This window comes from Pelophylax lessonae (genome assembly GCF_965119305.1).
Source record: "Pelophylax lessonae genome assembly, chromosome: 2".
NCBI lineage: Eukaryota > Metazoa > Chordata > Amphibia > Anura > Ranidae > Pelophylax > Pelophylax lessonae.
The window spans coordinates 118,729,334-118,754,513 of NC_138769.1; the positions used below are offsets into that span (position 1 = coordinate 118,729,334).

The 25,180-nt window shown below is 41.9% G+C and overlaps 1 protein-coding gene across 6 annotated transcripts in view; it reads right to left on the reverse strand.

Moving 5' to 3' along the window:
- The window catches only part of ABR (ABR activator of RhoGEF and GTPase), a 716,822-nt gene that overhangs the window by 89,922 nt on the left and 601,720 nt on the right, over window positions 1-25,180 (reverse strand). For all 6 annotated transcript variants that reach the window (XM_082247579.1, XM_082247581.1, XM_082247580.1 and 3 more), the window contains 3 exons: window positions 22,133-22,207; window positions 11,171-11,268; window positions 9,077-9,208 (listed from right to left, as the gene is read on the reverse strand). In XM_082247579.1, the coding sequence (XP_082103705.1) occupies window positions 9,077-9,208; window positions 11,171-11,268; window positions 22,133-22,207 (305 nt within the window). The remainder of the gene's footprint in view (window positions 1-9,076; window positions 9,209-11,170; window positions 11,269-22,132; window positions 22,208-25,180) is intronic.

A 25,180-nucleotide genomic window follows, 5' to 3' on the forward strand; every position in this document is an offset into this window, starting at 1 on the left:
TAGTGTGGATGATTTCATATAAGGGCTTACACATCAACAGCCCTCACCTGCCAAACTGGGGGCTGTAAAATACTAAAACGCCCTCTGTGATTAAGTGGAAAATGTTTATCAAAAACTCTTTCCTTAGAAACCTTTGGATGATATCAATGTATCCCAACGTTCATGTTCAGATGTACAGAATATACACAAAAATAAAAAGAGGACTTGTATATGGCAGATGTAGTTCTTCTGAAGTATCTCTCCCATCATGTGTGCAGGGGATGGCCTGTAAGCACGTGTCTCTTCTCCAGCAGTCTGTCAATCATGGTATAAGGTGTAAGCACATGTCTCTTCTCCAGCAGTCTGTCAATCATGGTATAAGGTGTAAGCACATGTCTCTTCTCCAGCAGTCTGTCAATCATGGTATAAGGTGTAAGCACGTGTCTCTTCTCCAGCAGTCTGTCAATCATGGTATAAGGTGTAAGCACGTGTCTCTTCTCCAGCAGTCTGTCAATCATGGTATAAGGTGTAAGCACGTGTCTCTTCTCCAGCAGTCTGTCAATCATGGTATAAGGTGTAAGCACGTGTCTCTTCTCCAGCAGTCTGTCAATCATGGTATAAGGTGTAAGCACGTGTCTCTTCTCCAGCAGTCTGTCAATCATGGTATAAGGTGTAAGCACGTGTCTCTTCTCCAGCAGTCTGTCAATCATGGTATAAGGTGTAAGCACGTGTCTCTTCTCCAGCAGTCTGTCAATCATGGTATAAGGTCACCAGCTAGCAGCATGAAGTTGACCTCTCTGGCACCCTGCACTCCCCAACAATCTGATTCAGGCAATTCATACGTGTTTCCTGCTGAATAGCCGCTTAGGAAGAATTTATCAGCAAATACTGAGTGTGGGTGGCCTGGCACCTTTAGACCTACAGGGCTATCATTTTATTTTTAGTCCTGCCTAAAGAACTGAAGTAGTATAACAAACATTACACCTACTTCGAGAGGATGAAATTAGCACAAGAACACATAAAAGTAGAACCAAAGCGATTAAGGCCACCCAAACTGATTAGGACTTTCTCTTTTAAAGACTTGGCCAAACATATGTCTAGCCAAATCTGCACAGTCCAGTTGTTTAGGATCCCTGCCATATTTTTAGGTCTTTTTAAAACACAAGAAAAAACAATGCTTACATGCTCCACTGTGGTACAGTATGAAAAACATGATTTTAGAATGAGATCTGAGCAGATAATCAGACAGGAACAATTTGGGGTGGCTCTTAAATGCTCCAGTGATTGTAAAGAAAAAGTGTAAATATAAACTTTAAAGTGTTACTAACCCCACAACAGTAAAATCAGTCTGTTTATGAAGTAAAGCATGCTTGTTATACTCACTGTGGAACCTAAGGGGTTAATCCTCTGCATTGTGCAAAAAGGCTGTTTGATCCTGTCTTCTCTGATCATCCCCAATATATCTGCTGATCATACAGAACCAGGGGAAAGGCTGCACATGCTCAGTTTGGTGCGTATTGCTAAAGAGTTTGTTTTTTGTTTTTCTTGGGAGGGTGCATGTGATTAGCAAAGAGCCAATCAGAGAGAGAGTCCCAGACGGCTGAGGCATTCATGGACATCGATGGAATAAGAGGGGGCTCAGGTAAGTATTAGGGGGATCGCTGCACACAGAAGGCTTTTTATCTTAATGCATAAAATTCATTAGGATAAAAAAACCTTCTGACTTTACAACCACTTTAAGACTCTAGGATTACATTGAAACAAATAAGCCTGTGCTATTGTAACACATTCTGTACAGTACTGATGCTGCTGTTCATAAGGGGTAACCAATCCACTTTGGCCTCATTCACACCTATGCAGTTTGCTTTTGATCCGTTTCAGCAGTGCTTTTGTGGAGCATTATGGGCTTTTGCACACACGTTTTTGATGTGTTTTCATGCTTTTGCATTTTTATTCTTTTTTTTGTTTTAAATTACCTGTTGGGCAGATTAAAAAACACAAAATGCAAAACGCGTCAGCAAAGCACTACATGCTTTGCAAGAAAGAAAATCGCTTAATTTCACCATCAACACTATGTTGATGGTGGCATCCCTCCCTCAGAGCCGATGTATAGCCGCTAGCAATAATTGCATGTAAAATCCTATAGGCTGGTTGTACTAAAGTTGATCAATCAAACCACTTGGGTACAATCCGCCTGCTCATACATTGTTTGATCCTCGGCCGGTCCCTGCTATACAGTACATGAATTAACATAAACAAATAGTAAACAAAACAAAGTAAGTCCATGATCAGTGTTTGATGCATGCACAGTCCACACTACACATTCCAATGTCTCTCCTAATTCTCCATTGTGAAGTACGCAGTGCTCAACTTCAATCAATCGTGAATTGGTGCTCTAAAGTGCTCCGTGCCCCCTCAGATGTGCCTGCACTCAGTGGAAAAAATTAGACCCCCTGCAGGAAGCTTGAGAGTTCAAATGCACTTTAGCTTTTATGGAATGGTATCCTGAATCCTCTTCTTCACTCCACCAGACTTCTTTCTTAGCTCCCTGAAGCTCCACCGCTTGTTAGTAGGCAAGTATGCAGATATCAACCCTCAGGCGGTAATATGGATCAAAAGGAGAGAAGAGGCCATCATAGTGTACTTTGGTAAACTTCTCTAAGAAAGGTCAGTAGTCATGCATGTTGTACCTTTGTGACAGGTTAAAATGACCTTACAGATCTAACACACTCCGGAGTATACTCCATGCACCAAGCATGTCCTGTCATCATATTAACACGTCTGGCACATTTGTTCCCACATTTCAGAATGAAGATGAATTAAATCAGCATCTGTCCCAGGAGGAGGAAAACTACTACTATAATTGGAGACAGAGGAGAGGGTCCTAAATGAAGAAAAGTAATGTGCTAAATTCTGACTCGTGTCCCCCATGTACATTCATTCATGACAAGACTCCGTTACTACAGATGCTGTCTCTAATTAAGTAGTTGCAAGTCAATCAAAACCAGTACATTTCTGGATTATAGCAATGTCACAGAGTAAAAAAAATGTACAGTACTACAGCTAACACAATACATACAGTACATGAATTAACATAAACAAATAGTAAACAAAACAATATTCAAAGTATCACTTAGAATAACACACCTAGAAAAAGCATACCAAAAAAACTTGCACAAAACATATTCCCTGGAAATCGTAAAGCAGGGGTCTTCAAACCAGTTGTTCAGGAACTACAATTCCCATCATGCCTAGTCATGTCTGCGCATGTCAGAGTTTTACAATGCCTCATGGGATGTGTAGTTCTGCAAGAGCTGGAGGACCGTCGTTTGAGGATCCCTGTCGTAAAGAGTGCCGTATGTACTTATAAGACACATATGTCAAACACAAGGTCCATGGGCTAAATCTGGCTTGCCAGGTCTTGTCATGTGATCCTTGCTCCCAGGTTTGCAGCTGAAATGTGGCGGCAATCCGTTCTACCACCTTCGGTTCTCACCCTCTGCTGCCAAAAGCCTTCTGTGTTTACAAGAGACAGCTTTGTTTTCCGCAGCTTCTGGATCAAACAGATCCCTGCACGCACTCGCTGCTGGGACAGATCTCCAGAATCAGCGAGTGTATGATCTCCCTGCAAGGCAGAGCCACCTCCACAGGGAAGTACTAGAGCCGAATACACGGGTAGCAGAGCCACCTACACAGGAAGGTACTAAAGCCCAATACACAGGTAGTAGAACCACCTACACAGGGAGGTACTAGAACCGAATACACGTGTAGTAGAGCTGCCTACACAGGGAGGTTCTAGAGCGGAATACACAGGTAATAGAGCCACCTACACAGGGAGGTACTAGAGCCAAATACATGGGTAATAGAGCCACCTACACAGGGAGGTACTAGAGCCAAATACACGGGTAATAGAGCCACCTACACAGGGAGGTACTAGAGCCAAATACACGGGTAATAGAGCCAAATACACGGGTAATAGGGCCGCCTACACAGGGAGGTACAAAAGCTTAAAACACTGGTAGTAGAGCCGCATACACAGAGGTACTAGAGCCAAAAATATGGATAGTAGAGTCGTCTACACAGGGGGGTACTAGAGCCAAATAAACAGGTAGTAGAGCTGCCTACACAGGGAGGTACTAAAGTGGAATACACAGGTAGTAGAGCCACCTACACAGGAAAGAAACTAGAGCTGAATACATGGGTAGTAGGGTGACCAACACAACACAGGGAGGTACTAAAGCTGGGCCAAGTAGGAGATGGTGGGTGTGTCGCTCCATAGAGGGCAATGAAGGGGCAGATCAGGTCTGCCTAAAAAACTGATCGGTCCGCCTGTGTGAAAGGGGCCTAAGAATTGCTTAAACCTTTTTTTTTTTTTAAAGAAAACTATTTTGTTTGTAGACCTAAATTTATTTTTTAGCAAGACCTAAAAAAAGATGTTACTGGAAAAACTGCTTTTCAATCCTCTGTTAGATACACAATATGCATTTAAGAGAAACTAAGCAGATTACCATAACTTGAAATCTGATTGGATGCTATGGGTTACTGCATTTAGTACTGCTTTTATGTACTGGGTCCAAAAACATACTTTATGGCCCATAGACCCTGTCAGAAAATAGCACGAAAAATACTGCTTTAAAAGAGATCGTACAATAATCTGATTGTTAGTACACAGATTTCGAGAGCCGATCATGACAGTTCATCCGATATTATCCAATGGGACAAGCAAGAAATTTTTTTTTCGTACGATACCAGACTTTAGTAGACTCTTTATATTAAATATAAGATTGGCATGAAAAAAACAAAAACGGACGATCATTCGTCTGATAATCTCATCGTGTGTACCAGGCATTACTCCTCATTTAATGAAATCTAGTTCAACGACCATGGTGTTAACACAACTGCCTTGCAGCACTGGAGTCCTGGGTCAGCTACAACTAGAAACAGTCTGCATGGAGTATGTGTTTTCTTACTATGTCTGTGTAAGTTTCCTTAAGTTTTTCCAAAGTAACAAAAATACTGTACTCGTAGGCTAATCATCTTTCATATACAGCGGACCGTGTGTGTGGGTGCCTCAACATATTAGATTGCAAGCATAAGGGAATAAAATGAATGTCTCTATATTGCCAGCACTATATGCAGTGCTGTATCTTGGCCCAGGCCTAGGGCGGCACTTTGCAGGGGGTAGCAAAAAAGCTGCACCCACAGCCTGCTCCTGACTCCTGCATAAAAAGGGTCCCCACTGGCTTGCGCTACACTTTTAGTATAGTGCCAGTCTTATGGGACAAATTGGGCTGGAGGGCAGGGTCCAGGAGGCAAATCAGTCCGGCAGCCCCATAATGCGATCACACCGGCCAGTGAGGACATTCAGACGGACCACAGGCCGCCGACCACACTCAATACAACTGGCCCGACGGGCGCCAATGCGAATAACTGTGGCAATGCAGCCTAATGAATAATTAAATTAAGGGTTGTACAAGTTTAGTCAGGCCTAGGGCAGCACAAAACCTAAATACACCACTGACTATATGAATAAATATGCTCCCACACATTGATGGCAGAGATGTTTATGGACAATTTAGCAGATCTCCAAACGTCATTATGACATGGAGGGTCATCATCACACAACTGATAAAAGACATACTACATCCTGACCATTTTCTCACAGACGGCTGGGACCTCACCAATCCAATCAGTTACTGGATTTTCCACAGCCAGCTCCAAACGTGGGAGTTACAATGTGAGTTTTAGCCATTTTCATGCTTATCAGAAAGAAAACAAATTACTATCAACCTCCAGAAATAAATGTATTTCCAACCAGTGGCAGCTGGTAAGATAATAAACTCTGATGAAGGCTTCTTTTAAATAAAGTGGCCCCCTCCTGTCACAGCAGAATTATAGATTTCAATAAGGCCTATTTCTAGGTCACGGAAGGTGAAGCGCACATTAGCCAAGCAGCACCAGCCTCTTTCAAGTTTCGGTGGTCATAATTAAAGCAATATTCTATGTGATGTACCATACGATGTGAGCCCCATGCTGAGTGAGGGACAGGATAAAATATGAACCTCTCCTTTATTAGTGAGCTCTGGTTCCTGAGAACACTGCACCTCGCTGGGGTGACCCCAGTTCAAGGGGAGGAGATAATTATATAGGATATCTGGGGCCTTGTATGGGGTACCACAGAATGACAGGAGATCTCCTGTGAGGGAAGGAAGGAATTAACCGTTTTACATTCCTGATCTTTCCCTGAAGACTGAAAGCAGGAGAAGAGATTGGAGACCCCCCCTTTCCCCCCAAGGTTTAAAAGTAATGAGAAACATGACAATTGCTGCAAGTTTAATGCATTACATCACTCAGAATGTACACACGGGGGGACCCTCACAGAGAGCACCGGATTGTGACACTAACATGCTCAAAATACCAAACGTTATGAAGGAATCATTCTCTTACCATGTGACTCTTCTACAGGAGCACAAAACGCTTACACAGCAAAACTCACCATCATCTCCATTACAAATATTCCAACAGCATACATATGGTAACAAAATCATTGAACAAAATGCAATACTTTGCAGGAAGCGTTAGATGTCCATTTTCCTAAGAGAAATAGTGCTGGCCAAAAACAGGCTGATATATAATTTTTGACCCGATGATTTAGCATTTTTTTAGTGCATTAAAACTTGCAGTACCAATAGGAAAAATCTGCCACCATGGCAGGAAACCTCTTTTAGTGGACAGCAGAAGGCCACTAAAGTATATTATTTAAAGGTCAATCAGCTTAAAACCTAAATAATTTCTACTACTTGTAGCCATAAAAACGAATCTTTAAACATTTTATGTCCCGACACCCATGTGGTGAACAATTTTTTGGTTTGGTATTTCACAGCCAAGCATTTGACAGATTGGATCCTTTTATTGGGTCTAAGATCTGTCAATGTTTGGGAAGACAAAAGCCTGGTACACACTACTAGTTTTTTTTTTAGTTCAACCCAGCAGGGCTGAAAAAAAAAGCTAACAGGACGTTAGTACAGCAATCTCTTCTGCTGTGCTATTGTGTTCTGATAAAGGGAACGTCCCCCCCGCCAGAACACTCACCCGTTGACAGAGTGCTGATCGGGAACTGATCAGCAGAACTTTTTCCAGTCATGTTCCTTCCACAGAAGCTGCCTGAACTGCCGGCTTCTGTGGGACCGGCTGCAGTACACATGGGCCAAATGTCGGCCAGTTCTATTAAACCAGCCGATACTGCCAGACATTCTGTGTGTACTAGGCTTTAAGCCGGCCATACATGGGTCGAATTCCGAACAAATATTTTCCCGAAAGATCTAATTATGAATATCCATTGGCATTTCACACCATTAGTGCAGCCATCAGATTTGAGTGATCAGGCATGTTGGAAATAAAAAAAAAAAAGAATTTCCAATAGTGCGAGAAATTGGCCAAAGTTTATTTTCTGTAGCAACATTGACTGACTGCCTGCCCCTGCCAGAACCCTCCGGTCAGTGTTCGCAGCCACTGGCAGAGAGCGATGATCGGATGCTGATCAGCAGATGTTTTTGGAGGCACGCCGGAAAGTCCAGCTTCTGTTGCACAGGCTGCCGTACACACGGGACGATATTCGACCCGTGTGTACAGGGCTTTAGCCTCAGGATATGTACACACAGGCTGAATATCATCTGCTTCAACAGGAACTGGTCGACATTGGGCCCGTTTGTATAGCAGCCAGTCTGACTGAAGCTGGCCGGCCTAATGACCAGATTTTGTATAAGGAACGTGCTGGAAAACCAGCATCTGAATAACACTTTTAGCCAATGGCTGCGAGTGCTGATCAGGGTGTCCTGGCGGGGGGTTGGGATATCGACATACTAACTGCACGTATGTTAGTATGGTGATCTGTCAGTTTTTTGCATTCGGTCAGCTGAGATGATTGAAAACAAAATTTACGTGTATAACAGGCTTCAGACGCTAGAGGGTGGAGTGGTAAGGTCACGTCTTCTGTCAAGTGACAATGCTTGGCTCTAGTGATTAGCTTCTAAATCTGAGCACTTTCACATGGTAGGAGGTTACATGCTCCCCCCATACTTGGAAACACTGGGTATTATTGCTGGCTATGATGAAGAAAGGAGTGTCAAGGGAGCATTAGCAAGGTGATCGTCATTGCTTCTTGCCTCTGCAAAGACACAAACACTTTCCTCTCAATGAGCAAGATTTTTTTGCTGTTCATTCTCTCCACTATTTTGAGAAGGGAATTCAGTAAGGCCAACAATTGGGGCCAACAAAAAGAACTAGTGATTGACCGATTAGTGGCAAAGCATATATATCGAGGGCCGACATGCACTTTCCCCGATATATCGGAATCTGCCCCGGAGGTTACCGATAGTGCCGATATTTCGGGAAAGTGCTTGTACCGGAGTGATGCCTGCAGCTAGAGAAGCCGCTCGGCTGTCATTACAAGGAGCGGGAGGGGACATCCCCCCCCCTCTGGCCGCCTTCCGCGGCTCGCCCGGGTCTCCTGTCCCACCGGGAGACCCGGGCAACCAGCCTGCACAGCTGCCGAAGACCCAATCAAAGCCGCATTTGGCTCTGATCGGCGCCAGGTTCAAAAAAATTACAGCAGTCAAAACAGCCAAACTTGGCGTTTTGAATGCTTTTAAGTGCGGAGGAGGGGTTTGGGGTCTTTCAGACCCCCAGATCCCTCCACAAGAGTACCTGTCGTGATCAAAAAATATATAAATAAAAATATTAAATGTACGAAAATATCGGCCAATACTGACATGCAATAGCCAAAATATCGGTATGAAAAACCGATATTGGTCGATCACTAAAAAGAACCTTTGATGGAAAAGCCCTTGAAATACATGTGAACACTCGGGAGCAGTTGAAGTCTTGCACCATATGGCTTCTGTTTAACTTTCATTAACCGGCCTTATGCAATTCACCTGGTGCATTCTGTGTCACTCTGCTCTCAGTGCTGGCAGAAGTTCAGTCTCAGATAAGTAAATGGAATGCAATGCAAACATGGCTCTGTATATAAACCATTTACACACCAACATTTACTGCAATGCACAATTGGCTTAAAAAAAAAGGAAACAATTCCTACCTGAATCTGTCCTTTGCCCATAATCTTGTCCACAATCTCATTGTTGTCTTTGTTGAGCTTACTTTTATCATAGCACTTTTCATAACATAAGATCCGCAGATATTGTGAACCCTCCAGCTCAATTTCAAACTCCTACATGATTGAAGAGAATAGTGTTTCAATTGCAATGCTCACTATAGACCTGTTTACATAGAAATTATTTTGACACATTTAAGGGCTCATTCACACTATTTCTGTTGAGCTGCGCCGATCATAGATAAAGATATGAATAACACAAAGGCACATAGAAAATAATAATAGGAAAATGAATATATATATATATATATATATATATATATATATATATATATATATATACCCACACACAGAACTTTGGGGTGCACACTCTAATGCAATATTCTTCACACACCAATGCTTTTAAGTAATAGATGGTGCAAATTACAAACTCTAGACAAAGTTAAGTACAAAAACATGATCATAGATTACTTTATAATCCATTTGGAAAACATGAATTGAGGCATATCATACTAAATCTACAATGAGTTATGCAGATCACTGTGCAAAACTAGGTTTGCCAGTCTGACATTACTACTCTGATTGATGTAATGATGTGTTCTTCTCTGCCTAGTAAGAGGTGTGGTCTAGGGCTTATTCCCACCAACCTGCACACTAAATTCGGTGTATAATGTGTGCACGCTGGTGTGCTGTGAAGGGTGTTACACTGCATTGTCGCGAAGCATCGCTTGGTTTACTTTTATACACACACACTTGTCAATACGGCAGTGGATGTGTCAGTAGGGAGGTGAATGTGTCAGTTGGGCAGCGTCAGTAGTTTATTTATTTTTTTTATAATATTTTTTATTTACGATTCTTTTAGGAGCTCCACTGGGGGCTTTGAAGAAATATCAGGGGTCTAAGTAGACCCCTAATTTCTCACTTTTGCAACAGGACAGAGATTCCCCAGCCCCTCTTCTCTCTGCAGGGTCAGCTGCACTGGACAGTGAATGAATGGGAAATGCTCTGTACAGAGAGGCTTCCTGTTCATTCACAAACTGAAGCCTAGTAACAGTTTACCAGGCTTCAGTTATGAATAAACACAGTGAGTGATCTATACCAATCACTCACTGTGCTCATTTAGAAAAGCAAGCATTTGGTAAATGACATGGGAGCAGGGGGAAAACTACACCACATGGGCACACCTGGCACATCCCCTGTGCACACCTATGCTCAAAAGAGATATTATAGTCAGGGCATACACTTTTAATTTTATATTATCAGCCATGCTTATGTTGGATCGTCACAAATAACTATTGTTTGCATTGCAATATAAGCTTACTTGAAACATCTACTTTCATGTTGTGAGTTCTGCCTGTCTGCTGGCCATCTCTTTCTACAACTTTCTGGATTCTCTGCATGCTCTGCAGCTTCTCCTCTGCTGTTACTTTCCTTTTCTAAAGGCTCGTACACAATATAAGAAAATCGGGCAAACAGGAAAGATCGTATGAATTTCTGAGTGTGTGTTCACAACATTCAACAGCTGATTCCGACCTTCCGAAAGAAAATTTCCAAAGGGACAAACTTCAAAAACGTTCACGTATGGGAACAGAATGAAAGATTTTTGTATAATGTGTACTGTTTTCGTAAGATTCTCATACGAGAAAAATCAGAAACAATAAATGATCTTATAGTGTGTACCCCACTTAAGGCTTCATTTACACTTGGCCGTCATTTCCCACAGCCTTGAAACCATGCTACTTAAGCGCGATTTCAAAGCTGCAGATAAGGGCCATTTGCACCCCTGATTTTATTGCGGGTTGCAACTTTGTTTAACAGAAGTCTATGCAAGTCACAATAAAAATCATGAAGAAGTAGTGCAGGGACCTTTTTCAAAGTCGCTGCAATTTGAACGGTTCCATTGTCGACAATGGGGTGCGACTTGGAACTGTCAAATCTCATAACAAATCGCACTGGGGTGAACAGGGGCTAATAACGTCTAGTAACTATCATATCCAATGTACATATTTTATTGAAGTATGGTTAACAGAGTAGTAGTAGGACTAAAGTACATCAATTCGGGGCTGGTGCACAGCTTACCTCATTCCACTCCGGCTCAGTAGTGTCACGGAACACTCTGGTTTTAGCTTTGCTTACAAAATAACCAAAGGAATCCACTTCTAATGTGCAGTAGAGATCTGAAAGGAGACATAAAAAGAATGTCAAATATGAGATAGTGGGGAATATCTGAATATCATTATTAATTTAATGTAGGAGATAATGTATGCTAGCATTTAGTTGGATGGGATTTACCATAACATTCAACAGGATCAAATTTGAAAGCTTGTATGTTCTGATGTGATGTCAGAACATGCTTTTTGCCCACCGACATTTAGCCTGGGTTCATCCTAGAAGCGAATTCGGCACCACATCTAAATTGCAACCCGTCTATGGAAACCCATTGCGGAGTGTATGTTAAGTTAACGACAACCCGCAATCGGTTTGCAATGGTCCTGCAACCAAACCCTTGGCTCAAAGCGCACCCCAGAGACATCGCATGTAATTCGCACAGGAATGCGCTCCGATTCTCCGATTCCAGTGCAAATTACATGTGGTCTCTCACACCGCAACAGCGTGAACCCAGACTTAAAATGTTGTGACAAACAATCCCTCTATACTGTGTACTTGTCTCAATTCAGAGCATGAAGTGTCATTTCTGTCTGCTGCTTCATTCCTCTGTTATCTGCATGAATCTCTTCTCCTGACACCAAGAGAAAAAAAGTGAAGGGGAGGGACCTCCAGCAGATTAGCAGCCTTAGCTTTGGTACTGTGTGCTGTGTGCAGAGGGGTGTGTATCTTCCCTCCAATCAGCTCTCAGAGCTCTCCTCACTGAGCTCTGCAGTGTAATTTCATTTCTCTGCCCCACCCCATTTTTTCTGACAGCTCAGACAAACTTTATAAATTCTGGACTTTAAATGGATGTAGAGAAAAAAATGACTGCAGATAGACAAATACAACTTACTTAGGAAGATTTGTTTAATCTCTGGTTATCACCTGAGGCTAGTCACTTCACAGGGTGTATGTCAGGGTTTACAACCAAAGGGAAAAAATAAAAATACTGATGCTACCATTGCTAACTTGATTTTAGAGGTACAGCTATCATCCTGATTTTTGGGTCACAATCCAGTGAGCAGGCTTGCCAACTTTCAGTAAATTTATGAAGAGTTTGTAAAATCCATACTTTTTGCATCTGTCCATGAATGTCCGCTATGAACATGCAGTCTCCATGTCTGTAATGCACATTCTCAGACAGATGCAAAAATTACAGATTTTGCAAACTGTTTGTAAATTTACTGAAAGCTGGCAACCCTGCCAGTGAGGTACCAACCTGGAACAAAGATAGGTAGACTTTGATAGACTAGATTAGTGACACATGAGTTAGTAAAGCCATAATTGAAATGACAGCCTTGGAGCATGAGCAAGTAATGTGTAATTCAACAATAGCGGCTTTAACATTTTGGTTCTAAATGGTTCATTTTCTGTTCCAAATTTTTTTTTTGAACAAATCATGTAAAATATGGATAAATAGAGAATTTTATTAAAAGGGAGTATAACAAGTTCTATAGAATCTTTAGTGTATTATCTTTGAGTAAAAGGCTGTGGCTTGGCCTCTGCAGCCCACCACCTATAAGCCCTCATTTACATTGGAGCGACTTGTCATGCAATTTGACAGGTCAAATCACTTGAGAGTTAGCACCCTACTGACAAACAACGGCCATGTTCAAATTGATGCGACGCAGACTTGAAAAAAGTAGTTCCTACACTACTTTTGGCAATTTCTGATGCGACTTTCATAGGAGACGCACAGATGTCTTCAAATTCGCACTGACATGTGGCTTTAAAATCGTGCAATTTCAGATGAAGTCACACAATTTTTAAAGCCGCATTCAATGTGAACGAGGGCTAAGTGATAGCATGCTGACAGATTTTTAAACAAACTAGACAATTTATATATTTGGGTGTCCCAACACATCAATGTAAGGTTACGCTATGAATAATTGATCAAACCCCATAGTAAAGAAAAACGATGTATAGGAAGCCAAAGCAAACCAACCGATACTGTTTTCTTACTGTTCAGTGTAACAAGGTTAAATGTGACTGGTCATACCGCACATCATCTCCTCCCTCTGCACTGCTTTGTATTATAACCCTCCATGACTTTAAAGGAAATGTCCAGTTAGCTGAAATTTTAAAGTCAAGGTCAGATTGTAAGTCAAGACTTTGCTCCCATTTTCATCCTGCAGTGATCTTTTATTGAATTTACACTGAATGAGATTCAGCTGAACTTGTGTGTGATTCATCATTGGGAGACCTGATAAATATTAAGCATGACCCTGTCACAGCTGTGGGATTGGGTTTTGCCTCACATGAAAGGAGTCTGAGCTCAACATGTCAGATCCACTTAGTGGTTTTTGATCAAAAGCTATTTTACAACATGGGAGTTCAGGGCAGCATCTAATCTTCAGAGACACATCCCGTTCAATACCCTTATTTTATGGTAGAACTTTATGCTGCGTTCCAGAAAATATATATGAACAGTATACGAAAAAAGTAGGTATAGCCAAATACAGCTTCATCAAAGCAATACATATACATTGTAAAATAAATCTAACAAATCAAATACAGATACACATAACCTATTTTTATTACCAATGTGTCCAACAAATGGTGTCAGTGCTGGATAAAGTAGTTGAACTTCTGAAAATAAAGCTCTTAGATTTTTCTTCGTTCAGCCCAATTCTCCATCCTCCATATACAGCACAAATGGAGTAATCTCACCCTGCCCCTATTGTATTCTAAAAGGCGCTGTGAGCAGCAAATACACAAACAGCAGCTGCATCTGATTGGATGCAGCTGCTGTTCGGCCAAAACTTTTCTGACTAGCTTCTCCAAGTGAAGGCAAAGGAAGGAGGGATTCCCCGATGCCGCACATCCATGAGGTTGTGTGATGGTGGCGGAGACCACCTCAGCCTAGGCTCCCGATAGGCAATGCCCCCAATGTGTTTTGCCCCGCCCCCCCGGAGCTTAGTCATAGGAATCAATTCCCTAATCAAAGGATGTTGAGCGGGAGGTGGTGACATGGCCACCTATGCACAGAGTTTTGACTGGTTCATTAAAGTGTTAGTAAAGTCAGAAAGTTTTTTTTATCTTAAAGCATTCTATGTATTAAGAATACGTCTTCTGTGTGCAGCAGCCCCCCTAAAACTTACCTGAGCCCCCTCTCGATCATAAGTGCCTCGGCCACCCGGGACTCTCCCTCCTAATTGGCTGAGAGGTGCCACTGGCTCCCGCTGCTGTCAAAATCAGTTAGCCAATCAGGAGAGAGAGGGGGCGGGCCCAGCCATGGCTCTGTGTCTGAATGGTTACACCGAGCTGTGGCTCGGCTCAGGTGCCCCCATAGCAAGCTGCTTGCTGTGGGGGACACTCTACAGGAGGGAGAGGCCAGGAGAGCCAACGAGGGACCCGAGAAGAGGAGGATCCAGGCTGCGGTGTGCAAATAATACTGTACAGAGCAGGTAAGTATAACATGTATGCTATTTTTATAGAAAAAAAAAAACGGCTTTACAATCACTCTAAGAACCAGACGAAATTCACAGTGTATGGTCATTTTAAGGATTTTGTAAATGAAAATGGGCAATACAGAGCTAAGACACAAAAGAAATAAAGTCTAAAGGACTAAATGAAAAGATATTTTTCTGTTTCATTAACCTGCATGTTATCCATAGTGGAATGCAGTCCGTTAAAGCAGAACTTGAGTTCATCTCCCAGGTGGCTCCGCCCCCCTCGGGCACCACTATTCTAGCACATGTGCAGATGTGTCACCAGGCTCTGCCTGGTCTTTGGGTCATGGCAGAGCTTGTTGGCACAGCTACGCATGTGCAGGTGATTTGCCATGTGCGTGTGCAAAGACAGGGTAGGTTTTGTGTGTGGGATTGCCTGGCGAAATCGGCACCATACACAAATGTGCTGCAGAGCTCTCATAGGACCTAAACCCTGTGGCACATCTGTGCACGTGCATGGGGTGGCGAGAAACGTGGACGTTCTGCTCTGCAGAACAAATAAACTTTGCTTAACCTCTTCACGACGGTGGTACGCATGTATGCGGCCTCTCAGCAGGTGGGCCTTAATGGGGCCACATTTATGCATACCAGAACATAAACAGAGCTGTGCCGAGAGTGCGTCCCCCTGCACGCTCCTGGTACAGTTACCGACGACTAACAGAAAGCTCCCGATCGCTACTTGCGATCAGCTGCTTTCTAATTATATGACCACAGTGACAGCCAATCACAGCGGTCACATGATCAGAAGCCCTAACTCAGAGAACTCTTAAAGGGCCAGGAGGCACCAGCGCTAATGGGGTAAAAAAAAAAAAAAATGTCCACTTGCAAGAAAGGGAGGTGGGAGGAGGCAGGGTGGCACAACATGTCCTTTTGGGTGCTTTAAAGTGGTTGTAAAGGCAAAAGGTTTTTTTTTTACCTTACTGCATTCTATGCAAATTCTACAGGCAGATTTCCCTGCAGCCCCCCTAAATACATACCTGAGCCAGATCTCAATCTAGCGATGTGCACAACAGCAGAGGCTCTCTTGTTTCTCATTGGCTCAGATATAGCAGCAAGAGCCAATCACTTTAAAGTGGTTATAAAGTCAAAACAGTTTTTACCTTAAAGCAGTATTATTCCCAAATGAAAACATTTACTATATTGTGGCTTACCAATTCTTAGATGTGATGGCTGCATTTGTTTTTTGTTTCTATTTTCATTTGGTGATCCAGCCAGTAAGTCTGTTGTTTTTCAACAGGAAAGCTCTTTTGCAGTTACGGGAATAAGACAGACCATTTAACACTGGCAGGGGTGCTGAAAATGATCAGCTTTTATTTATGTAAAACCTTTATCCTAACTGACTGTAAAGTGTTAGCTGGAGCTTGGCTTCAATTTGTATATACCTGTAGTATATTAAAATTTTCTAGTATATGGAACAGTCCCCTCCCCCTGAACTGACAATGCTGCTGTCTAAATCTGCCTCCTGTTCTCCTTCATCCAGAGTGGTGTCTGTATAATACAGAAGGTGTGTTACTTGCCAGATCACCAGGTAATAACAGAGTAAAAAGCCTAAAATAAATTTAAAGATGAGTTCCAGCCCTTTCTGTGTTTATTAAAAGTCAGCAGATATAAAAAGTGTAGCTGCCAACTTTTAATAAACACACTCACCTGTCCCGTCCCGAAATCCAGCGATGCAGCCGCCCGAAGCCTCGGTTCTCTCCCTCGGCTCTCCCCGGCATCACTAGTGTGGGCAAACAAAAAACACAAAAAGGGGGCACCGACCTAGCGCATTATCCACAATAATGGTTTTATTGTTGTAACATAAAAAAATGGCTACTCACAAACGCAGATGAAATCAATCATATCAGACTCAGAAACTTGAGTGTCAAAAGTAGTCCATACGAAAGTCCATCGTCCTATTAGGATGACGGCTGACGCGTTTCGAGGCCTACGCCTCTTCCTTTAGAGCCCTTAGCCACAGGATTTTGTGGGGCGACCTGTGAAGTCGCGGTGCACAGCGACCTCGGCGCGACTTGCACGGACTTCATATAATTGAAGTCAATGCAAGTCACCTCCAGGTCGCCCCAAAGTAGTACAGGACCCTTTTTCTAAGCCGGAGCGACTTGTGTCGCTCCTATTAGAACGGGTCCTGTACTATTCAATGGCGAGCGAGCGACCGCGACTTGTCAGGCGACCAAGTCGCCTGACAAGTCGCGCTAGTGTGAATGGACCCTAAAATTTTCACTAGTTAACTAGAATGATATATTATATCTCTATTTAAAAGTAGAACTATAGGCTAAACAGTTCTTTTTCACGTTGGATAGAGTAATGGAGGGTTATAATCTCTGTTTATTTTTTGCCATCTGTGCCCCATTGGAAAGATTTACCTCCACTTCCCATCCCATAGAAAAAACAGGAAGTGAGTGGAAATCCCCACTAAATAAAGGAATCCCTTGGGGACCCCCAGGCTACTAGAACTAGTGCCCCTATTGGAAGATTTTCCCTCTATTCCTGTTCTGGGGACAGCCCAAAATATGGTATTTTCTTTTACTTTCACTTTAATTGATAATGGTAAACAGGAGAAATAGAGAGGGGGAACAGACAGCAAAAAAAACTGACTGGGAATCCAATTCTTCTCCAATCAAACCAAAACTAAAAGTAAAATGTTGCCTTTAGTTATACTTTAATGTCTCTCCTAATCATTTTCACAGTCAGGTGGGATTTATACAAGAGAAATAATGACTAAAGTACCGCCTTTAAAATCTATTAAGGGAAACGTAAAGTGTGTTTCTTAAAATACATTCCCATCAGGGAAGCAGCTGGGTGAACCCAATGTATAGAACATTCTGTACCATAGCACCAAAACTGTGCAGTACATGAGACTTCCCTGAGCTATACAGATTTTCAAATGTAAGTGACTTTTATAGGACATTCTAGAGGATGTCTACATTATATGTCATGGCTGCTGTGGGAATCTTTTTTTCTGTAAAGTGGACCTGTCATTAAAATTCATTGTACAAATAAATCAAATTGGCAAAAACTCAGCATTACCAAGTTACCATATCATTGCAAGTTGTAGGACCAAGGTAAAGGATCTAGGTCATGGGTGTCCAACCTTTTGGCTTCTCTGGGCCACATTGAGTGTACAGAAATTCTCTCGGGCCGCATATAAAATATATACTATTAGTTAAGGTATATGAGTAATAAAACAGCCGCCGAGCCTTTCCTGTGCTGCCGCCCCCCCAGCACTAATTTAACACAACTAGTGGATGATCCCCTCCGAGGCTGCCTCTGTGGCCATACCCCCGACTCGACTTCCTTCCTCCCCAGCAAAAAATAAATAAAAAAATTGTCAGGGGGCAGTGGGCGGCATTGCCTGCGGTTCTGGGCCGCATGCGGCCCCCGGGTTTGCAGGTTGGACATGCCTGATCTAGGTAAAGGCCTCTAGTTACCAAAAGCATTGTGGATATTTCACATCATTAAAGACTGCAATCTGTTGTTTTAATCAGAGACCTTCAGTAAAAGAAGATCATAAAGGTGTCATATGACTGAGCAGAAAGCAGAGCCAATGGCATTTAAAGAGCAAATATGGCTGCCTACATGTATATTTTTACAAACTATACAAAGCAACATTTTTTTTTTTTTAACAAATTAGTTAGGCTATTTACATAAAGTTGATCAATTTCCAAGGTAAGGTATCAATAAAACATTAAAGGAGAAATACTTGGCTGTACATCTACTATGAATCACAGGAGTGCAATTCATTTTGCACTCCTGTGACCTGTTTTCAGTAGAGAGTGGGCTGAAGTCTGCTCTCTGCTGACATCGCACTGCGTCATCACGACAATGAAAGTTGGGATCTGCCAGGTGCCTGGACTGACACCCGGCTCAGCCTGTCAGCGAGCCCCTGAGAGCCTGAGCCTGCTGCAGAGCAGAGAGCAGTGGCTGACAGGCACCAGCTCTCTGCTCAGGGAGCTATCAGAACCGAGCGATCGGCGGTGTTCGATCGCTCGGTTCTCAAGGCAGAGACGCTGGGGGACAGATGCAGCTTTTGACTGATGCTGCATCCACCTAAGTAGAATTCTCAAAAAAAAAAAAAAACTAAAGCCATACATCTATTTTAAGAACCTCTTCAGCACAAAGATATGGTATTCTTTGTGAATTTTCTTTATTTTTCTACATGCCAGGAAAACCATTTATAAAGTGTAACAATAATATCAATGTGAAGTATCCCATACCAACTAATCAAAATTAGCTTTAGACGCACAAGTACACATTACATGCATATGTGAACTATTTCACCTGTGAAACAGATATACAATAGTTTTTATTTTTTACAGGCATTTAATGTATAGAGCTGACAATTCACATAGCGCTTTACATTCACATCAGTCCCTGCCCTCAAGGAGCTTACAATCTATGGTCCTTAACTCACATGCATACATACATATACTAGGGCCATATTAGACAGGAATCAGTTAACCTACCAGCATGTCTTCGAACTGTGGAAGGAAACCCACACAAGCACAGGGAGAACATACAAACTCCATGCAGACAGTGTTCTATTCAACCATTCTTGAGATTGATTCAGTACACATCTGCACAATGTACAGTCAAGGCAGGTGACCAGCCTAGTTTTTCAATCAGATACTTTTAAGGGAAGAAGAGAGATCTGGGGTCTGATAGACCCCCGATGTCTCAGTAAACAGTACCTGTCACTGCCCATGCTTTTACAATGGATGTTGTTCATCCCTTGTAATAGCAATAAAAATGATAAAAAAATAAATAAAATAAAGAGAGAGGGAAAAAAAATGTAAATAAAATAAACTAATAAAGAAAAATCAAAAGCTCCCCCGTCACTGCATACATAGGTCATGCACAAATAGGTAAATGGTATTCACACCATGCATGTGAGGTATCGCCATGAAAGTTATAGCGAGAGCAATAATTTTAGCACCTGAACTCCTGTGTAACTCCAAACTGGTATCCTGTAAAAGCTTATAAAGCATCTCCTATCAAGATTCTTAAGTACCATTGTTTAGTTTCGTTCCACGAGCGTGTACAATTTTAAAACGTGACATGTTAGGTATCTATTTACTTGGCGTAACATCATCTTTTATTGTTTAAAAACAATTGGGTAATATATAGGGTTTTTGCGCATTAAAATTTACTAAAGTGTATTTTTTCCAAAAAAAATGCGTTTGAGAAAGCGCTGCACAAATACCCTGTGACATAAGAAAAAAAAAAATTGCAACCCCTACCAATTTATTCTCAAGGGCATTGGCTTAAAAAATTGATATAATATAATGTATGAATAAAAAAATAAAATTTCCGCGCTAGTATAATGAATAAAAAGGAATAATAAATATCAGCAGCCAACACAAAATCAACCAACAGTGACTCAAGATGCAATAAAACGTAAAAGTGTAGCGCTAAAGAAAAAACATTGATAATCATAAAAGTAATAAATTAGTGTCCAAATGAATAAATCACTAATAATCACAATAATGTGTTTAAAAATGTCCAATTGAGTGAGTCCCCAACAAAAGAACTGATGTGGAGAAAAAACATATATCCGCAAAGTGCAATAATCCAAGGGGGGGAGGGATTCTTCCCGGGACACCAAGGGTACGTGAAGGAAGGGAACACCTCTGTGATGAAATATGATAAGCAGCTTACCAGATTTCCATGGCTGCTCAGATTAGTGAGTCAGCCTCTCCCAGCTGTTTAATCCAAACCACTGAAGGTCGGAAATTATATAGGTACTTTGTCAGCTCCAAGGAACCACCACTCAAGATACAGGAGGATCAGTATAGGATTGGCACTCATCAATATATGTCATCAGTCATAAATGAATATGTGAAGAAAAGAGAGGCAAAGCCCATAGCGTAATCCCGTTTAAAACTTGAAATCTTGTTTATTAAAAGTTATACTCACAGTGTTTCATAAAATAACAGGCATATCAATGGCTATGTCAGGGATAAAGATGCGGCGTCCCGCAAGTGGTCCCAAATAGTAGATGATGAAGGCCGGCTAGTTTCAGGGGGCGTGTGGACGTTGCGTCTGGAGTCGCCAACGTTTCGTCTCAATAGACTCAATAAACGCCCAGACGAAGTCTATTGAGACGAAACGTTGGCGACTCCAGACGCAACGTCCACACGCCCCCTGAAACTAGCCGGCCTTCATCATCTACTATTTGGGACCACTTGCGGGACGCCGCATCTTTATCCCTGACATAGCCATTGATATGCCTGTTATTTTATGAAACACTGTGAGTATAACTTTTAATAAACAAGATTTCAAGTTTTAAACGGGATTACGCTATGGGCTTTGCCTCTCTTTTCTTCACATATTCATTTATGACTGATGACATATATTGATGAGTGCCAATCCTATACTGATCCTCCTGTATCTTGAGTGGTGGTTCCTTGGAGCTGACAAAGTACCTATATAATTTCCGACCTTCAGTGGTTTGGATTAAACAGCTGGGAGAGGCTGACTCACTAATCTGAGCAGCCATGGAAATCTGGTAAGCTGCTTATCATATTTCATCACAGAGGTGTTCCCTTCCTTCACGTACCCTTGGTGTCCCGGGAAGAATCCCTCCCCCCCTTGGATTATTGCACTTTGCGGATATATGTTTTTTCTCCACATCAGTTCTTTTGTTGGGGACTCACTCAATTGGACATTTTTAAACACATTATTGTGATTATTAGTGATTTATTCATTTGGACACTAATTTATTACTTTTATGATTATCAATGTTTTTTCTTTAGCGCTACACTTTTACGTTTTATTATAATATAATGTAATATTTTCTAGACAATAAAAAAAAAATATATAGATTTTTACAAATATGTGAGAAGTGTCAGAATTAGCCTGGTGTTGAAGTGGTTAAGAAAATAAATTAGCAAAATAAATGAGAGGAATTGTGAAAAAATGTATGCTTCACAATCTTGTCACATGGCATCTGTGCTATATTGTTTACTTAGATAAGCATAGTTTAGGAAAAGTTATAGGGCTCCAGAGGCCCATAGCATACAGATAATGGGAAATTTACAAGCTGCCCTGGCTACTAGAGGGCCCTAATACAGGTTTCTCTATAGAGAAATGCCCTGTCGACAAAAAATGCATGGTGTCCTATCTGGAGGTTTGTTTTTTTTCTTTTTAAATTTGAAAAGCTTCATAAAAAACATGGTAAAGAGAAGTGTCCTGTGCTATGTAGAGCTCCTGGATTTAATACTTAACCTTCTGGTGCTGTTCAACATACCCGCAGATCTCATCAATGTCTGTTTTAGTGATTTTAGAGCGGTCACATTCTGTGCTGCAGTCTATGATTGTTTTAGAAGCCTTGGCCGGCATGCATGTATATACCTTATAGAATTTACGCTCGCTTAATGAAAACCTTATGTAACACTGGGACAATAAAATGACCTAATCAACCTAGAAAAAAAGCACTTACTGGCAGAGTGGCTGAATCCTTTGGCAGAGTGAACAATCACATGCAGAAAACCGTACAGTCCAGAAGATTCATCATCTATATAAAGAAAGCATAAATAGTTTTATTTTACCAACATAAGATTAGGATAGATACTGGCAAACCTCAAAATGCAATACTGGCACAACACAGATAATTAACATAACATGACTGCATCTGCAGTATTTACAGCCTTATCCAAGGCACATATAAAACACAATTTGAAGCAGTTATTTATCTCCTAAAAAATTAACAGTTTTGTTTAAATGCAACTGTCTCGTCAGTCCCCTGCACATCAGCACACAGACTGGGAAATAGGGGAGTACCACTGGGCTTTAATCAGTCTCTCCTAAATACGTATGTGCTGACAGGAGTAAAGAGCTGAGTGAACAGAGTTAACAACTTCTAAATTTTAGGGTATGTTCAACACTGAACGCAGGTTTAAAATCGTGCGCGTTCTCGCACAATATTAAACCCGCATGTCAGTGTGAGTTTGGGGGCGATTTGAAAGACATCTGTGTAGGTTCATGCACAGATGTCTATTGAAATCTCCCCTGAAGTCGCCAAAAGTACTTTTGGAAACCAGTGCGGTGCCGCAAAGGCGGCGTTGCACCAATTGCCGTTGCCGCCAATATTCTGCGATTTCACCTGTCAAATTGCGCCAATGTGAACGGGGGCTAAGGGTCAGTTCACACCAGAACACAGTGAGGGAAAGGTGGGTTCCATATGCAGCTCCCACACCACCTTTGAGTTCTGCTGAAGGTGCCAATACATTGTTAACACCACCCCAAATGCAGTGTCTTTGCTGGCACCAGATCACATGATATCGCAGTATAATGCAATTTGATGTGGGCTGCAGAATAGCACTGCAGGGAAATGCAAAGGCCGTGCAGCTGTGCAGTTATGAAGTGAATCGGCCCATACAGAGAAATGGTGACACCGTACTGACTGTTCTGTCTGATAGAGGTGTATGAATCACAGACATGGCTGGATAGAATTACTTTGGCAGCTAAAGCAGATTACATATGTGTATTCACCTGTTTTCTTGGAGCTCAGCTTTGCACATTTATACTGGAGCATAATTTGCTTAAACTTGTTCCCAGTCAGACTCATCAGTAATGAAAGACATATATACTGTAAAAGTGACAGCCTTAAAGCAAGCATTTAAAAAAACAAAAAACAAATCAGCCATAAGATATTATTTTCCTGACACATTCCTTTTGAATCATGTACAAAGGAAACCAGCTTGTTGCCAACAAGAGTTAATTCCTTTGCTTTTTTTAACTTCTTGTTAAACTCATGTTAAATAGGAGTCAGTACACACCTGCCATCACTTAAAGTGCCCCCGAAAAACCATGGTCCACAAGTTTTTCAAATCCAACAAACTATACCCCACCTATACCTTAATGCAAAAAACTTGGAATAAGGTTAGGCAGTTGCAACAGATAATGGGGTTTACTAGATTTAGTTCCATCTGGAACAATGAGTACTACCCAGAGTTGGATAGGATGGATGGTGGTGCGAGATGGTCTCCCCTATGGGATCACTCACCCACACCACATTTTTACTAATGGTAGGCTGTGCTCCTTTCCGGAATTACAAGAGGTATAAACTCCCTGCCTCTATGCTCTTCTTTCACATGCAGCTGTCCCATGCGTTGAAAACGCAGGGGAGTCCCGATTTGTGGGTACAATCGCCCGCTCCGATATTCAATTACATGTACAGTTAGGCCCATAAATATTGGGACATCAACACAATTCTAATCTTTTTGGCTCTATACACCACCACAATGGATTTGAAATGAAGCAAACAAGATGTGCTTTTACTGCAGACTTTCAGCTTTAATTTGAGGGTATTTACATCCAAATCAGGGGAACAGTGTAGGAATTACAACAGTTTGTATATGTGCCTCCCACTTTTTAAGGGACCAAAAGTAATGGGACAGATTAACAATCATAAATAAACTTTCACTTTTTAATACTTGGTTGCAAATCCTTTGCAGTCAATTACAGCCTGAAGTCTGGAATGCATAGATATCACCAGACGCTGGGTTTCATCCCTGGTGATGCTCTGCCAGGCCTCTACTGCAACTGTCTTCAGTTCCTGCTTGTTCTTGGGGCATTTTCCCTTCAGTTTTGTCTTCAGCAAGTGAAATGCATGCTCAATTGGATTCAGGACAGGTGATTGACTTGGCCATTGCATAACATTCCACTTCTTTCCCTTAAAAAACTCCTTGGTTGCTTTCGCAGTATGCTTCGGGTCATTGTCTATCTGCACTGTGAAGCGCCGTCCAATGACTGCTGAAGCATTTGGCTGAATATGAGCAGATAATATTGCCTGAAACACTTCAGAATTCATCCTGCTGCTTGGCAGCCATACATGCCCACGCCATGACACTACCACCACCATGCTTCACTGATGAGGTGGTACACTTTGGATCATGAGCAGTTCCTTTCCTTCTCCATACTCTTCTCGTCTCCATCACTCTGGTACAAGTTGATCTTGGTCTCATCTGTCCATAGGATGTTGTTCCAGAGCTGTGAAGGCATTTTTAGATGTTGTTTGGCAAACTCTAATCTGGCCTTCCTGTTTTTGAGGCTCACCAATGGTTTACATCTTGTGGGGAACCCTCTGTATTCACTCTGGTGAAGTCTTCTCTTGATTGACTTTGACACACATACACCTACCTCCTGGAGAGCGTTCTTGATCTGGCCAACTGTTGTGAAGGGTGTTTTTCTTCACCAGGGAAAGAATTCTTCGGTGATCCACCACAGTTGTTTTCCATGGTCTTCCGGGCCATTTGGTGTTGCTGAGCTCACTGGTGCGTTTTCTTTTTAAGGATGTTCCAAACAGTTGATTTGGCCACACCTAATGTTTTTGCTATCTCTCTGATGGGTTTGTTTTGTTTTTTTAGCCTAATGATGGCTTGCTTCACTGATAGTGACAGCTCTTTGGACCTCATATTGAGAGTTGACAGCAACAGATTCCAAATGCAAATAGCACACTTGAAATTAACTCTGGACCTTTTATCTG